The 17,753-nt window shown below is 40.8% G+C and overlaps 2 protein-coding genes across 5 annotated transcripts; both read left to right on the forward strand.

Annotated features, from left to right (window-relative positions):
* The first annotated feature begins 1,441 nt into the window (after positions 1-1,441).
* LOC109986854 (kelch-like protein 12) lies at positions 1,442-10,272 on the forward strand. 4 transcript variants are annotated; one of them, XR_002278090.3, is made up of 13 exons: positions 1,442-2,026; positions 2,516-2,742; positions 2,995-3,148; positions 4,476-4,693; positions 5,513-5,662; positions 5,776-5,890; positions 5,995-6,101; positions 6,194-6,389; positions 6,493-6,651; positions 7,907-8,005; positions 8,087-8,273; positions 9,306-9,948; positions 10,123-10,272. XR_002278090.3 is itself a non-coding variant. In XM_020637705.3 (12 exons), the coding sequence occupies exons 1-12, from the start codon at positions 1,966-1,968 to the stop codon at positions 9,430-9,432; spliced, it is 1,800 nt and encodes a 599-aa protein (XP_020493361.1). In that variant the 5' UTR covers positions 1,442-1,965; the 3' UTR covers positions 9,433-10,272. The 4 variants fall into 4 exon arrangements, 2 of the variants coding, with proteins under 2 accessions (XP_020493361.1, XP_020493380.1); XR_010667552.1 differs by having other exon boundaries at positions 9,306-9,937; XM_020637705.3 differs by having other exon boundaries at positions 9,306-10,272.
* Positions 10,273-11,904: 1,632 nt separating this feature from the next.
* Positions 11,905-17,595, forward strand: tuba5 (tubulin alpha 5). The gene is made up of 5 exons (XM_020637835.3): positions 11,905-12,093; positions 13,258-13,483; positions 14,106-14,254; positions 15,373-16,053; positions 16,562-17,595. The coding sequence occupies exons 1-5, from the start codon at positions 12,091-12,093 to the stop codon at positions 16,862-16,864; spliced, it is 1,362 nt and encodes a 453-aa protein (XP_020493491.1). The 5' UTR covers positions 11,905-12,090; the 3' UTR covers positions 16,865-17,595.
* Positions 17,596-17,753: the final 158 nt, after the last annotated feature.

Genomic DNA, 17,753 nt, shown 5'->3' on the forward strand with positions numbered 1-17,753 from the left:
TACCACTTTTTTTTTATCCTGGCTATGTATTGTGGGCTCATGTTTTTTTGTATGGGTGGGATATGTTGTATATATGTGTTGTGTTGTGTGTTTGTATGTATGCTGGCTGCTGGAACACCTACATTTCCCTGCTGATATGAATAAAGTACATCTTATGTTAGCTTAACTTATAATAATAATGATAAGAGAAGGTGATAAAAAAAACAGTTTTTTGGTGGATATCTTCCTAAAGTACCATAAAAGTATAATGGCTTACGAATCTTTGCATTAGACCAGAAAAAGTTAGGGTAATAGGACATATACTTCTACCTTTTATTGTTTTGATTTGGTGAACTGACAACTGTTTTCTGTTTTGTGAAATCAGGTAACTTTGTTTCTTTGTTTTTTTGCAGCTATTCTTGTTTTGATATACTGTATAAATGAAATGTTCAAAGGGTAGGCATAATAAGCCTTGGCTTCATCCTACACCTTTTCGGCCATTGTTTTTTTTTTTAATTATTATTGTTCGTGTATGTGTTATGCTTTGTGGTCATAGACCAAAATAAATATTTACTACTACTACCAGTACCTGATGCATACCATAGTATGTGATTTAAAAGAAGACACCTTTGTAACAAACCAGTACCCAATTAACTTAATATTTTCATTTAATTTGTAACCTAGAATAAAGATCATCTTACAGCAATTGATGAGCTTTATCCATGCAGTGAACAAAAAAGATTCACAGTAACAACTTTTTTATACATATTGTAAGGAATTATCTTAGATGGATGTGTAAGCCATAAATCACAATAAAAGGTTAAAGGTCTTATACAATATCAGATTATTTGACATTTATAGCAATACGTACATATGCTGATAGAAATTACATATACACAAATTAATTTCTAAACATTTTCCAATTTTCCACTGAACAGCAATTGCTACTCAGTGAATGAATGATAATGATAATAAATAAATAGACAGTTGTGGTGACTGAAAAAGTATATACAGTTATTATTTTGCAGTGACTGATTAATTAAAGAAATATAAATATAGAGATATAGTACAAATAAGTTATAGTGCAGTGAAAGAGTATATAGTTAATATTGTGCAGTGACTGATTAATTAAAGAAATATAAATATAGAGTTATAGTACAAATAAGTGAAGTTATAGTGCAGTGAAAGAATATATACAGTTATTATTGTGCAGTGACTGAATGAATGAATGAATAAATAAATAGACAGTTAAATGTTAAATTAAATTAAGGCTAAAATGTATCCAACTTCTATCTTATATTAACGTTTTAGCTCTTTTTCACACATGGTGCTAGACTACATTTTATATTTATTAGATGTTACTTGATAACGCTCGTTTGCTTAATCAGGCGTCGTTGTAAATAAAGTTTTATTGAAAGCAAAAAAAAAAACCGTACCCTCACGTAATGCTTGCGTGTTTACGTCCACTGCGTGAAGCCTGCCGCTGTGACCTGCTGCTGTGAAGTCAACGAAATATTCTAGGTGGTAAAAACGCGTGTCGGTGATGATGATGATGATGATGTGGAGTTGTTTTTGAAATATCAGACATCTGTAGTGTTCGAGGAGGCCGCGCGTAGTGTGACCTAGCGGAGGTCACGATGGATTAGCTTTTTTTAGTTCAATGGCTTTTTTTTTTTTTTTTTTTTTTCAGGCAGTGTGACTGACAGCAAGAACTGGGACAAGGGACTTTGTGGCTCCTAACGTTAGCTAGCAACGCAACTTAGCTAAACGTGTTTTTGAATTACCGCAGCGACAGGTATTAAGTCAATTCATGACAAGTTCTTGTGTGTGAGTGTGTGTGTGCGTGTGTGTGTGTCGCTTCTTGTGTTGTCTTCTTCTGGCACGCCAGCTCACTTTATTACGGCTGTGTTTTTTCCCTAGTTGTTGTTGTTGTTGTTGTTGTTGTCGTCTAGCGTTGGCGTTAGCCCTCAGCTGTCTGCTTTGCTAATGTGTAGCTATAGTTATTATTGCCTCCCAGTGGTGGAAAAAGTGTTCAAATCTTTTAACGGTAAGTTGCATTAGCAGTCCTTCAATGCAAAATGTCTTGTTTAAAAATGAAAGAAGCTGCACTCAGAATGCACAGAAGTCACACATGCACATAGTACATGCTGTGTTTTAACTAAAAGTCCTGTTGCTGGTGAAATGCACCTTCTTTTTTTTTGGATTAATTTACTTAATATGATGCATGAGAAATTCTTAAGATGCTCACAGACCAGTGATTTCATTTTGTAAAAAAAGTGTCACAAACTGAGCATCCTCAAGCTAAGTTCCAACACTTCTAAACAATGCTGTCATGAACATGAATTAACTTCACATCTTTGTTTCTGAGTGCTTCTTAACTTCTCCCCCAAGTCCTCTGTTTAACACTTTACCAAGTCTTCCTTAAAGCACAGATAAACAAACACTCCCTAACCAGATGATTACAGATACACTAAAGAGCCGTTTGTACAAATGATCGTAGCAGCGCTTGATTTCTTTTTTTCCACATCTGTTTTAGATTCCTTGAGTAGTTTGAGATCCTTGAAAGACTCGCCAGGCAGCATGGCTCCCAAGGACATCATGACCAACTCCCACGCAAAATCCATCCTCAACGCAATGAACGCACTTCGGAAGAGCAACACACTCTGCGATATCACTCTGAGGGTGGAAAACACAGATTTCCCGGCTCACCGGATTGTCTTGGCCGCCTGCAGCGACTACTTTTGTGCCATGTTCACCAGCGAGGTAAAAAAAAAAAAAAAAAGACACTTGAATCATGACTTTATGTTTTCTCCACAAGTATGGCTGGATAGATTTTAAAGCTTAAGTGAAAATATGTCTTATTACTTCTGAATAGTATCTGTTTATTCTTTGTGGTTGTGTTTGTTGATACAGTTCAGAGAATTGCTTCTGAACAATGCCCACTATGTGTGACTTATCCCTTAACGATGTATTTCTTGTGATTCCACCTGACTGTGTCTGTTTGTGTGGCTCTAGCTTGCAGAGAAGGGGAAATCCTTTGTGGACATCCAGGGGCTCACTGCTTCGACAATGGAGATCCTGCTGGACTTTGTCTACACAGAGACGGTTTTAGTCACAGTGGAGAATGTACAAGAGCTGCTCCCTGCTGCGTGCTTACTGCAGCTCAAAGGTAAGTTTAGGTGTTCCTTCTATGTACCATGATATGAAAATGAAAAATCGTTATTAGTCCAGGTAGAGGGTATCTGCAGGTCCTGAAATGCCTTGAAAGCATAGAACTATTTGACCTCATGCAACAGTCTTTATCAGGTACTGAAGAGGTTTATGTTAATTTAGAAAACTCTTATTGTTGTGTGAAAGGTTTTGTTCCTCACGTGGTATTTATAGAGGAACTTCCAAATCACGTTTGTACGACTGAGTACCAGTTCACGTTAAATTAAAAGGTTCAGCATTTCAGTGACTGATCAACCGCAGAGACAGAGACAGAGACAGAGACAGAGAGAGAGTGTGACATAAAGAAAGGAGGAGACTCTGTCAAATATGAGACTTGTTTAATACACATTATTAATATTCAGGGCCGTGACAAGCCACATTAGTTCCACTTTTCAAAGCTGGCCACAGACAACACTTTCTGTAATAGCAACAATAACAACTACTTTATTAACAAAGCTGGCAAAGGCAGTACAGCTAAACCGGATCGAGCAGCTGGTTAATCACAGAATGTATCTAAAAGCTGAACAAGTTTGATGGCAGGTACAGGTTTTATACTTTTGTGGTTTGTAAAATATTCTGAATAATTAATGTTGAAATTGAGAGGTTTAGACCTAATTTGTGCAACTGAAAATAGATTAATGTAATATTTTAGAGGAAACTTATGATCAAATGTCTCATAGAGTACTTCTACCTTGTTACAGGGCTCCAGTATCAGTGTACATGTAAATGTTTCAAAGCCCTAGTTTGGAGAAATGAAACAACTCTAAACGTAAAGTGAGATGGCTGTGACTGTGGGATGTGGGTTGTGTCTCTTCTCTTGTGTATGAGTATGAGTCAGCGACGTAAGACCAGGAGAAAATACTGTTACTAGTGCACGCTACAGCAACTTTGAAATCTCATTGTCATCTTCAAACCTTCAATAAATGAATCATTTTAAATTAAATCCCATCAGTTCATCCTTTTATGTCCTAATTTAAGTCTTGGTCACATTAATTAAATTAACGATCTCATCAGGATTTATTGTTACAATGTGCTTTGACAGGTATTAGCAAGAGCCGGGAATTAAATGTAATTCTATGTGGCATTAAAATGTCTTATAAAGGACTTAAATTTATCCCTGCAGAAACCCTGAGGCACGGCATGGCACCACTTTCCAAGTGAACGTGCGTCTGCATTTCCTAATTAACGGGTGTTGAGTGACATGAGAATCCTGTCGAAAGGGATTTGTCAGAATTCAAAGGATACATGTGTTGATACAATGTGTGTCTTTTGTTTCCCCCCCCCAGGGGTGAAACGAGCGTGCTGCGATTTTTTGGAGAGTCAGCTAGATCCTTCCAACTGTCTGGGTATCCGAGACTTTGCCGAAACTCACAACTGCCTCGACCTGATGCAGGCCGCTGAGCTCTTCTCGCAGAAGCATTTCTCCGAGGTGGTTCAGCACGAAGAGTTCATGCTGCTCAGCCAGACAGAAGTGGAAAAGCTCATAAAATGTGATGAAATCCAGGTAGGAACACCACATGTCATGAAGGCTTATATGTCTGTATGTTGAAGGCTGCTTAATCTGCACACTTAAGATATGCTTTTTAAAGTATGTGAAACCAAAATGACATGATAGCGTACCTGTGGATCTTTATATATAAATCTGCAGTTACAATTATGGTTTGAATTGGTGTTAAGATGCCCAAAAGCAACAGAAAAGTACAATCATCCAGACTGTCGCAGCTTTCTTAGCGTAATTCAAAAACCTTAGAGAGAAAAGAGAAGAGCGTGTACCAGCGTGCTGTAATCTCAGTCCATGTGGCCCCCACCAGCTCCGCTCAGTTTTGCGGATTCAGGGCTGACAATGAAATTGCAGGGAAAGAAAACCTAATTTAAGTTTGCCTTTGTGCTCAGGAAATTCCTCCTCCCAACCACATGCTTGGCTTTGTGAAAACACCGTTATTATCGCACAAAGATTTATAGATCATCAATTCTCTCAAAGGCCCCTTCCTGTCATTTTTGTTGTTTTTAAAAATAAAACGAGACCTCACATGTTTATCACAGCCACACATCATTTGCTCTCAGTAAAGCTACTCTCTCTGTGTCATCTTCTTGTGTTTTCAGGGTGAGAATTTATGGCTTTCTTACATTAAGCAGATTGCATTGTTGCCCTTTGTGTCTTTGCAATTCCAAAAATGATGGCAAGTGCTGCACAATTGATAATACATTTGTTGCATCACTTATAAACAATGTGCAAGATCTTTTAATTACAGTTGTCAGCTAATCGTTTGGTTTACAAGTGGATTAGAATATTAGTCTCACTTTACATACTGTCTGTGTGTAGGTGGACTCAGAGGAGCCTGTGTTTGAAGCCGTGTTAAACTGGGTCAAACACAACCGAAAAGAGCGAGAGCCCTATCTTCCAGACATGCTCGAGTTTGTCCGATTGCCGCTCCTGACCCCCCGCTACATTACAGATGTCATTGATGCCGAGGTGAGCCAGACGACACACAGTTAATCACACACCGGGCTTCCAGCGAAAGGATTATGTGTTGACATTTTGATCACTGTTAGCACCGTAATTAAGCAGGTTTTGACACGTTTCAGCCCCTCATACGGTGTAGCCTGCCATGTCGAGACCTTGTTGATGAAGCCAAGAAATTCCACTTGAGACCCGAGCTGAGGAGTGAGATGCAGGGCCCGCGCACACAAGCTAGACTAGGTAAGAATCCTTGTATTAAATTGCAATATAGTTATAAGCATGACTCCCATACGTCTTCTCTTTAATCAGCACAGACAGTAAAAAGGATTTTTGTTTCCTTTCAGGTGCCAAAGAAGTCTTGTTGGTTATAGGAGGGTTTGGCAGCCAACAATCACCCATCGACATCGTTGAAAAATATGATCCCAAAACACAAGAATGGAGCTTCCTGCCTGTAAGTATTGAATATATACAAAAAAGTCTTGTGTGTGTTTTTTTTTTATCTCAGGGGATTTGGCTAAGGCAATACATGCTTTTGTTTAACAGAACATTGCACGGAAAAGGCGCTACGTCGCCACGGTGTCTCTTCATGATCGCGTTTATGTGATCGGAGGTTATGACGGTCGCTCGAGGCTCAGCTCAGTGGAGTGTCTGGACTACACCGCAGACGAGGACGGGGTTTGGTACACCGTCGCCACCATGAATGTGCGTCGTGGACTCGCTGGAGCCACAACACTCGGAGGTGAATTCGGCGGGTTTTACCTTTCTGTGAAAAATCTCCTGTGTTCATTGTTCTCTCCCTGAAACAGCACTCAAACCTTTTTGTGTTCCTCTCGTATCGGCAGATATGATTTATGTTGCTGGGGGCTTTGATGGCAGCCGACGTCACACCAGCATGGAGAGATATGACCCAAACATTGACCAGTGGAGCATGCTGGGAGATATGCAGACGGCCAGAGAAGGAGCTGGTTTGGTGGTGGCCAGTGGGCTCATATACTGTCTGGGTATGGACTTTAGTCTTTGATGACTATTTGGGACTAGATCAAAAATGAGTGTTGTGGCTCAGTTGCTAGTGTTATGCCCTGTGTCCACCTAGCGACGACGTCAACAGCGCCTTTCTGAATAGTTAATAAGTTAATAATAGAATAGATCAGAGCGGCCGGTTAAAAAAAAGGTGCAGAGCTTTTTCTTCAGGCAGCCACCTGCTGCTGTAAATGCTCTCTACTGAAATAAAATATTACCTGTTGAAAATGTGACACATCAGTTTCAAACTGATTACCATATCAACATAATCTAAAGACACTGCTGATTAGAAAACAAAAGAAATGACTCATCCAACATCTGATTTTAGAAAACTAAGACTTTTTGTAAAGACACAAGGAGCCTTCACATGAGTCCTACTGGGCGAGTGTTTCTGAGAGAACTGTCTTTACCCTCATAGCTTTTTCTGTGCTATAAATGACACTTAAACAATATTATAAAGGCAAACCGAAGTGGACATACTAACTCTCTCCTGTCATGCCCTGTATCAAACTTTTTTCATTTCAGCCACTTGTCTCCTGTGAACAGAACTTTTAGAATGCTCGACAGATGATTCAGTCCATTTCTTCAGCGAAGACGTCAGGATACTTTAGACTCGTTTTCACTCGTCGCTCCTTTTTAAACACTTTGATGGTTGACTGCCTCTGAAAGATTCTCTAAATGAATAATAAATGGACTTGAAGACACAAGCTTAGCTCCAACATTAAGACTTAAAACAACCCATAGTGCAACACGTCTGTAAGACCTGGTGTAAAAAACATCAATACTTTATTCATTCAGAAAGAATATCTGGGGGCCATTACCTGAGCAGACTAACCACTTAATAATGTTAAGATTATAATCAGAAAATGTAGAAAATCCATCAAGGGCTGCAGCAAGCAAAGAGATACACCGTCCATACCTTAAAAGTTTTTTTTTTTAATCATTCAATGTTTGAATTCTAATATGTCTAAAATCAAATATTGAAACGCCCAAGAATCAAGATGACGGCGTGAATTTACTTATTTTGTCTGGCAAGATCTCCAGAACTAAAGATTTCTAATTCACTGTTCCATAAAACAAACACAATCCTATCAAATAAGTTTGACTAAGTTAATAAGTTTTATATTTTTATACAAAAATGACTCAGTTGATCATCACAATGATTGCATATTCATTTTCCATCAATCCACTCATTGCAGCTTTGCTCTTGTGTTTTTCTCTGATTATTCCTGGCAGGTGGATACGATGGACTCAATATTCTGAATTCAGTGGAGCGGTATGACCCACACACAGGCCACTGGACCAGTGTTACCCCCATGGCAACCAAGCGGTCAGGTAAAGAAGGAAACAGTCACAAGTCAAATATCACAGCTTTCTCTGTGGATGTTGGTTTAACCGAGGCTTCGCTGTTTTCAGGAGCTGGTGTGGCGTTACTAAATGACCACATCTACGTCGTCGGGGGCTTTGATGGCGTCTCACATCTGGACTCTGTTGAAGTCTACAACATTAGAACGGACTATTGGACGACAGTAGCCAGTATGACCACTCCTCGATGTTACGTAGGAGCGACCGTTCTACGAGGGCGTCTCTACGCCATCGCAGGGTGAGAAACAGAGCCCGTCTTTCTGTAGGAGTGGGTTTACTGAGTCGGTTGGACTTGTTTAGGCGGAAAGTTTGAACCAGGCTAACCTAGGAAGTAGCCGCACGATAAAATTGTTGTTTAGAACTATCCAGCAAAATATTTCTCTTACTACTATAAACGTGTGAATGCAAACAGCCACATTTTTCACTCAGACTTCACCTGAAGTTTCTCCTGTCAGCCCCCCAGTATTTTTTCATGCATCAAGTCCGAGTGAGCTGATGTGAGAACAGCTGCGTTACATGCATCTCCGTTCTTTTGCTGACATTGTGATTACACTGAACTACATGTAGCATTGATATAAAGGCAAATATTGTCATTATAGCATCGTGTAGCGGACTCTGTTGCTTCGTTCACTACTTCCTCGTCTTTTTTCTTTTTTTTTTTTAACATCACGTCTTACCTCAGGAGACTCCCCGCCCACCCTCCCACCTCTGAGGGATAGTCTCCCGCCGCGAGGAGCATATGTTTACAGCCAGGTTAAGAGAATATCCAGAGCAGTCCTCCTGAAATTATCTAGATATTTTCAATAGTGTGTCAGTGAAAACGTCTTATGACATGCATGAAGCGGAGGACTTATAAGTGCAAGCACAACCTGTTTGAATGTTTCTGCATGGACCTGTTTTTCTTAAGACAGACTTGAAAGATTGTGATATGTCAGTGGTACTCCCACTGCTGTGCAGCTGTACTGACTCCAATGAATAGTCAGCTTGAAAACTGTTGGCTTAGTAGGCTCTCTTTCCATGTACAACAGTAACAACTCCTAATCAGATGCATATTTTTGAAAGTTCCGCATTTACCCAAAGAATGCTCCTTAGACCCTCAATGATGTAAGAAAACCACAAGACTAAATCAGAAAATGCTATACTAGGATTTGGTGCGATCAGGACTGTAGACTCTGTACATGAGACGCCTGCTCTACAGACTGAGCTAAACCAGATGATCTTTCACTGAAGCGGTGCTGATTGTTGTGTTTTGTCTCTTCTCTCTCTATAGCTATGACGGGAACTCTCTCCTCAGCAGTATTGAATGTTACGACCCTGTCATCGACTCCTGGGAGGTTGTCACTTCGATGGCGACACAGCGGTGTGACGCGGGAGTCTGCGTTCTACGAGAAAAGTGAATCTTTGCCAAGAATGAAGAGCCCAACGCGGGGGGACGCAGACAGAAGGACAGGCAGCTAGACTTTGCTACAAATGCCACTTAACAGAGCCACAGAGGGGGATGTTTGTTCGCCAGTATGCAAACAGGTACTCTCAAATGACGGGCAGCGGTTTGGGCTGCCACCTCGACACAAAGCCTGTGCAACGGAGATTCAGCTTCACCGCAGTAGACGTCATCTCAAAAAGAGGCCTCCAGGAAGCCCATCACTACATGCATGACTCTCTTCGGTGGTACATGTTGCTGTCGTTACCTGTGAGATTATTTTTTCAGTTCGTCTTCAAAGTGCAATATATTTCTACTCATCATGAGAAAACGGAAGAGGAAGGAGCCGACGAAGACTCCAGTTGCTGCTATTCGCCTTATGACTTTGGCCTGCATCCAACATCCGCGCTGCCACCCATTCGACTTTGAAGATAGATAAAGTACAATGGCTAAAATCGAGTGTACTCATTGGCATCTGCGAGGTCATTAACGGGTCTGTAGTTCAGCCCTTTTTTGTAATTCTTCCTGTAAACTGTGCTTTTAGATTCAAATCACTTTATTATAAAGTTTAATACTTATTGTCGCTCTCAGAATCTATATTTAGAGATGAATATGGTTTTAGAAAATGACTGAATTGTAACAGTTGATCTTTTGTCCTTCCATTCAGTGGGAATGCAGAATCACAAAGCAGTAAGTATGAGGTGCATGTGATTTGTTTTTATTCCTCATCCTATGGCCTTGGATATGTTCGTGGAGGACACAAAAGTCAGAACGTCACTGTTGCCTGGGAAGTGAATAAACATAATGAGAACCGAAACGTTTCGTCTGTGATGCGTCTCAATCTGTGGGGGGAAAAAAAAAAAAATACACAGAATATTCATTAGCTGAGTCGGTAACATCTACGGTCAGAAGATTCCTCACTCGCACCCAGAGAGGAAACCTGCAGAATCATCCAGATGTGTACAGGATATACGCATCCATATATCCTGTAATATAAAATGTATCTAATGAAACACAGAAATGAAATGAAAAGAAAAGACACAGAAATTACTGGTTTTAAAGGGCAACTTCCCAATTTATTTATATTTCAATAAGAAGTTGCATCGGTATCTGTTTGGGTCTCCATATAGTGGTCTGCTTTCCCTAAAGTTTTTTGCCACACTAGCTCTTGCTCTGTCAGTCAAATGATCCACAGTGCAGATTCTCGTTGTCAAAATCCATCATCCATATTTTATACTGGTCGAGGGTCGCAGAGGGCTGGAGACAATTCCAGTGGTCATTTGGGCGAGTGACGGGTACACAGGGCTGACAATCAAATATTCTCTCACACACATTTATTTAGTTACCAATTAACCTAACTTGCATGTCTTTGGACTGTGGAGAAGGCAGAATATCTTTAGAGAACCCTCATGTGCACTGGGAGTAACACATAAACTCCACACAGACCGGCCCCTCCAGCTAGGGATTCAGACAAAAAGCTGTGCGCCGTGTCGGCTGTGACACGACTGCTAACCAAACATCGCTGTGCAGCTCTTACTGTCAAAAATGATTCTTTTTAAACATGAATGGTTCTCAGAAGCTTAATCTCTAGCTACTTTCCCATTCATAGTTCATTAGACAGAGTGCTTAAGATGTAAATGGACTTGAGCTTGTATATCGCTTTTTTAGTCTTCTGACTGCTCAAAGTGCTTTTACACCACAGGTCACACCAACACACACACTGATGGCAGAGGTTTCTTTGTAAATTTCATTCACATTCATAAAATTGCAGATGAAGTAGCAAGAGCGACAAGGTGGTGTCTCGCCCCAAGAAACATGGGGCGTGTGGCTGCAGGAGCTGGGGTTAAGAAGCAGCAAACATTACAACTTCTGAATCAGGATTGATCTCTGATTTTTCATGTAGTGCTACAGTCAAATATAAAATCATTATTATTCCAAAGTTTAAGTTTATTAAATGATCAAAAGTGAGAATATTACCATTGGTCCCAGTGTCGATTTTTAAGTGAAATGAAAGAACACTCCCAAGTTAAAGTTCTTAATCCATAATATTATTTAGCAGTCTTGTATTTTCTGCTGAGTTTGCCTGAAGTATAAAAGTAAAAGTAATTATTCAGCTGGGGGAAAAACCCATAGCGAAAGATAAGTTTGTTGATATACAACATAATAGTTGGCTTCAGTGGAGCAGTTTTGAATGACTTTATACACTGTTGGTCACTTTGGTCGTTTATCTGTTTAAAAATTAAAAATCATAACCAAGCACATTTTACCATCCACTGAATCCATTTACCTGAGCACTGTTCTTCATTGTGCAGGTCAGTAGCAAGCAGAAAAGTGTCTAAAACAACATCTAAGAAGAAAAAGTGTTCATCCATCCCTCCCTCCATCTGTCTGCTCACTCCTCTCTCCTGTGGAAAGCCTGGAAAAAAAGCCCGTCACACTGACACCACTATGAGCATGTCAGCAGATATAAAGAGCGTCTGCCAGCGGGCGGGCGGGACAGAGCGGAGCAGAACTGGTGGAGAGAGAAGAGTTACCTGTCCCACAGCAAGAGGAACTTCTATGTGTGTGGAGCCTTGCTGGTAGATTAACTAAAACAAATCCTGCACAGAAATCAACTTCAGTCATCTGGAACAAAATGGTAAGATCGTTTTAATTTATTTCAAATATGCAAACTTATCCTGCCTTCTGCCTTTTATTGGCTCTAAAGGTTGAGCACGAGTAGATGTAATTGTTATCAATGCTATAAAACATCAATCATTACCTGCTTGCATTAAGCAAGACTGATTAATGAAAAACTCATTGTGTTGCATGTTTATTAACATGCAGTCTGCAGGATTTTGTAGGCTTAAATGATGGATTGACATTTCTCTTTGTATTCTGAGAGTTAATGGTTTTATGATTTCACAATCACTGACAGGCTGAGACATCCAGCCAGAGGAGATATGAGCTTCATCGTTAACCTCAGAAACTAAAACTCTCCCAATTAAAACCTATTCACTGTGAATCTTAAAGATTGTGTATTTTTAATCAATATTCAAATTTCAAACTTGAGTCTGCCCATGACTTCCAAATGTCACTCAACAGCAGAAAATCATCTTGGGGGATGTTCCTCCTGCAGAGACAACAAAAGCTGAAATTCTCAACATGTAGAAACTTGACTGCGGGAAGCACTTAGAAAATGCAACAGTACAGTGTTGGCATAAGCCTGTCGTGTTTTGCCTTTGATTACTCTTAACAACTGGAAAAGCAGAGAACAAGAGCAACGGCTAATAAAGGGTATGATCAGACGTGTTTGCATAGCACACTTAGCTGATGTGTTTGAAGCCAAGGAATGACCATAAATCACTATTATAAACAAACAGATGCCTAATGTCCGACAGAATATTTAGGCCCTTAAGGGAAATACTTCATAACTATAATCCTGCATTGGTCGTTTAATTTTTTTAGCCCTAAAGGCAGCAGAACCACCATGGAATATAATATTAGGCTACCTCATGAGTGACATGGGTTTGTGACAGATGGCCGTGCCTTCAACCATCAATGTTATTGGTTGCAAAAAATTGTTAAGAAAAACTTCTACAAGACTTGTTAACTTGAACTTTGTGCATAGAACAGTTTGAGACACGGGCTGCGTCCCTGGTTCAAATCCCCATCAGACAGAGCCTCTCTGTGTGGAGTTTGCATGTTCTCTGTGGGTGTGTAGGTTCCCTTCCAGTACTCTGGCTTCCTCACATAGTGGTTGGATGGGCATTTGAGACGGTCAACTTAACTTCTGCATGTGTTGTTCTTTTTTTCTGTTCAGAGAGAGTGCATCTCCATCCATGTGGGTCAGGCAGGTGTGCAGACAGGAAATGCATGCTGGGAGCTCTTCTGCCTGGAGCATGGCGTCGGGCCTGACGGCGTCTTCCTGGACAGTCCGGCAGAACCGAACTCTCGTGAAGACCCGTTCAACACTTTCTTCAACACTGGGAGTTCTGGGCGTCATGTTCCCAGAGCCATATATGTGGACCTGGAGCCCACGGTGGTCGGTTAGTTTTCCTGTATTTCTGTTGATATTCCTCTTTCTTATCTGTCGTCTTTATGGCCCCTCCAATCATCCCATTACGTGAGTTTCAACCCATCCACATGGGTCATGCATGTACTGCAGATGGGAACACTGGTATCCAAGCAACAGGTGCAGGGATGACTCCTTTGCCTTTTATTCAATACTGGCTAACATTTACAGAGAGGTAATGTGTAAATAACAAGCAGTATATGATTTATTTTTAAACTGAGCAGAACCATTTTTCTCCCTTAAGTCCCTTCAGTTTCAAGACAAAACATGTTTTACATATTTCCAACATAGCCACACAATCATAAACTGCTCATTCCTGCCCTTTACTGGTCTTCCATTTAAATGTCAATGATATAGATAAAGTCTTTATACGTAGAGCTACAGGTGAAAAACATAAAGTAAAAAGTTACTAAAGGAAGTTTAGCCATGTAGGTGTCTACATGAGCAGAACCATCAATAAGTCAATAGGGTTTAAGGTTAATGATAATGTGACTGTGAAGATGTTGAAGTGCACGTCTGGACATGTCTGTTTTAGAGGACTGGTCAGTGCTGCCAAGGTAATTCAAGACCCTTTGTGGATAAACCTTTCATTTCAGATGAGGTGAGGGTTGGGAAGTACAGAGAGCTGTTCCATCCTGAGCAACTGATCTCCGGAAAGGAGGATGCAGCCAACAACTACGCTCGTGGCCATTACACTGTGGGAAAGGAGATCATTGATGGAGTCATGGAGCGGATTCGCAAAATGGTCAGCAGTAATATTCAGCTACAAAGACAAATAAAATCATTTTCCTTGTTTTGTTTGGCCATTTTCCTCTGCAGAATTTTTAAAAACTATGATGGCTATAACTGTAATACCAAATATTACGTTCCTACGCCGCTTTTTATGAACTTTATGGAAAATAACCTTACATGTTTCTTGCAGAAAGTGAAATGAGAACACCCATATCACTTAGTTTAATATCATGTTTTTCTAAGTCATCGATGTTACACTTCAGATCAGGGTTCAGATGAAAAACACAAAATAACGTGCAGGTTTGTGATCTTAACCGGTGCTGAAACACAGATTTTGATACCTATTGGCAAGTTAGAAGTTTCCCCTATAGACTGTATAAAACATGGACGTAGTCTCAGCGCCATCACCCATTGGTTTCTGAAGCGCACTTTTGAAGCCCTGCGATGGCAGTAGCAATACTGAAAATGCTATCTGAATCTAACTCTCCGTCTGCCTAGAAACTGGCAAAGAGATGGAGTCATGGGGTGCCGGATCGCCTTGCGGTCATGCCCCTTGTACAGAGGTTTGAGCCCTCGTAGCACTGGCTGTGGGTTTGAATCTGACCTATCCCTTTGTGGCATGTCACCCCCCCGACTCTCTCCAACATCGACGTTAACACCCAACATTTCTTATCTCTCTTCAGCTGTTCTATCCAATAAAGGCAAAAAAGCCCCCCCTCAAAATATTACTTTAAAGAGATGGAGTTGAGGCGGGCCCTAAACCTTCTAGCAAACAGCTAGCTTGCTGCCAATAAGTCACTCCCCTAATTATGCGTTTTATCAACCATAAAATCTAAATGGATGAGTTATTGTTTTTAAATCACCCCAAAGTGTATCACACTGTAAAGGTCTATTTCTGTGTAGTGTATGAGGCCTCAAGTGGACACTCGAGGAACTGCACTTTTTTGCACATTGGCTTTATTGTTCAACACCAGAGGTTGATGCTTAGTTCCCCCATTTTTACAGTCTACAGGTTTTGCTGCATACTGAATGGACCAAAGTGAGAGTGATATCTTCTCGTCTAACTTTTTGCAAGAAAGCATATTTTGCATAATGTTGAACAAAGTCTCATCTTTTTATTCAAATCATCAGACAGACCAGTGCACCGGGCTGCAGGGTTTCCTCGTCTTTCACAGCTTTGGAGGTGGAACCGGCTCTGGCTTCACCTCTCTGCTGATGGAGCGTCTGTCTGTTGATTATGGGAAGAAGTCAAAGCTGGAGTTTGCAGTCTACCCGGCTCCTCAGGTGTCCACAGCTGTGGTGGAGCCGTACAACGCCATCCTGACCACCCACACCACCTTAGAGCACTCCGACTGCGCCTTCATGGTGGACAACGAGGCCATCTACGACATCTGTCGCCGCAACATGGACATTGAGAGTCCTGGTTACACCAACCTCAACAGATTGATCGGTCAGATTGTGTCATCAATCACAGCCTCACTTCGGTTTGACGGAGCTCTCAATGTAGACCTCATGGAGTTCCAGACCAACCTGGTCCCATTTCCACGTATCCACTTCCCTCTGGTCACCTACTCACCCATCATCTCTGCCGAGAAGGCGTACCACGAGCAGCTGACTGTGGCCGAGATCACGAGCGCCTGCTTCGAGCCAACCAATCAGATGGTCAAGTGTGACCCTCGTCACGGCAAGTACATGGCTTGCTGCATGCTGTACCGAGGGGATGTCGTTCCGAAGGATGTCAACACTGCCATTGCAAATATAAAGACCAGACGCTCCATTCAGTTTGTCGACTGGTGCCCCACTGGCTTCAAGGTGAGAAACAATATGGGGTTAATAATCTCCATAGACAGATTCCGCAGGTGGGGGACAGTATTTCTGGTGTTGGATTTGTAGTCATGGTAGTATAAACCACTATAGCGTTTAAGTGGGCTTTGGCTATATGATAAGAAATCGTTTTTTGAGAGATAAAAGAGATGTAATGCAATCCAGGAAAACATCAGAAAACCATTGATTTATTTCTATATATATTCATCTTGGAATAGGTGTAGCTAAAAATCCAGACCTGCATTGCCTCTCCACTCAAAATCCATCCTTGCATCTTAATTGAAGTTGCACTGTATACAATAGCAAGCACACATGGACAAAGAAGCCTTGGCACTGCTAATAATCACTCATCCTAAGAACCCCTGGCTTCACCAGAACTCCCAAAAGGTGTCCATTGCTCCCTTTGTTGACATTGTCTTAAGACAATAGCTGCTGGGTTACAGTTACAGTTTACAGAGATACTTCACTGTTTTGATCGTTCTCTTTGTCTCGATAGGTTGGGATCAATTACCAGCCCCCCACAGCAGTTCCTGGGGGAGACCTGGCCAAAGTCCAAAGAGCTGTGTGCATGCTGAGCAACACCACTGCCATCGCCGAGGCCTGGTCTCGTCTCGACCACAAGTTTGACCTCATGTACGCCAAGCGTGCGTTTGTCCACTGGTACGTGGGTGAGGGCATGGAGGAGGGAGAGTTTACAGAGGCCAGAGAGGACCTGGCCTGTCTGGAGAAGGATTACGAGGAGTTGGCTCATTCGAACCAAGATTCTGAGATTGAGGACGAAGACGACCAAGAATACTGAACCTGAGGGCGGTTACTGCTGCACAGCACTTCTGTATAGAGTCGATCACTGTTACATACTGTATCCCTTCTTTTGTTTTCAAAGCAAGGATGAAACAAATCTATGATCTTTCTCACTGTCATTTTTTTATCATTTTAGTTTCATTGTAACCACTTGAGACACATGCTTTTGTGTGGTAGGCATTTTTACTTACTTCTAGCTATCAGGATTTTGGATGACTTTAATAATGCTTTTTTTTTTTTCAGGGGAAAAAAATGGCTTCATAAAGGGACAATGGGATTTTTTGGCTAATAAACCAAAAATGTGTTTTTTTGTAAATACCAACATTTTGAAAAATTGCAACAATACATCTGAATGTTGTTTGGTTCTCTTAATTACCTCCAGATTAGAGTCTTCTCCTCTTATCAGAAAGTGGACTGCACTTGACTGAGAAACGAGTCCTGAATCAAATCAATGTATCAAATAAGAATTAAAAATATCAAAAACTAATTAGATTTGATCAAAAAATCTCCACTAGTTATAACATAGAGCTGACATTATAGCAATGGGACAATCATCCAATAAGAGTGACAGGGACCATTCTGTATTAAAGGTACTTTTTCTTTAATATAATAAAATGTTGTTTCTGCATTTATTGAGGTGAAATTTAGAATAGCCTACATGGCGTCTTTATGTTGGCCTATATAGTATTTTTAAGAGTTTTATTAAATAAAATATACATACTATATATACTGTATTCTGCCTCTAGCCTTGCTTACAATAAATTACTATATAAATAATTGTATGATTTGTATGCTGTTGAGTCCCCAGTCTATTCATGGCCATTATTTTGGGGGTCCCGAGCTGAAACGTTTGGGAACCCATTATCTACATGACTTGAAGTTGTTTT

The sequence above is a fragment of the Labrus bergylta genome, chromosome 12 (assembly GCF_963930695.1).
Source record: "Labrus bergylta chromosome 12, fLabBer1.1, whole genome shotgun sequence".
Taxonomy (NCBI): Eukaryota; Metazoa; Chordata; class Actinopteri; order Labriformes; family Labridae; genus Labrus; species Labrus bergylta.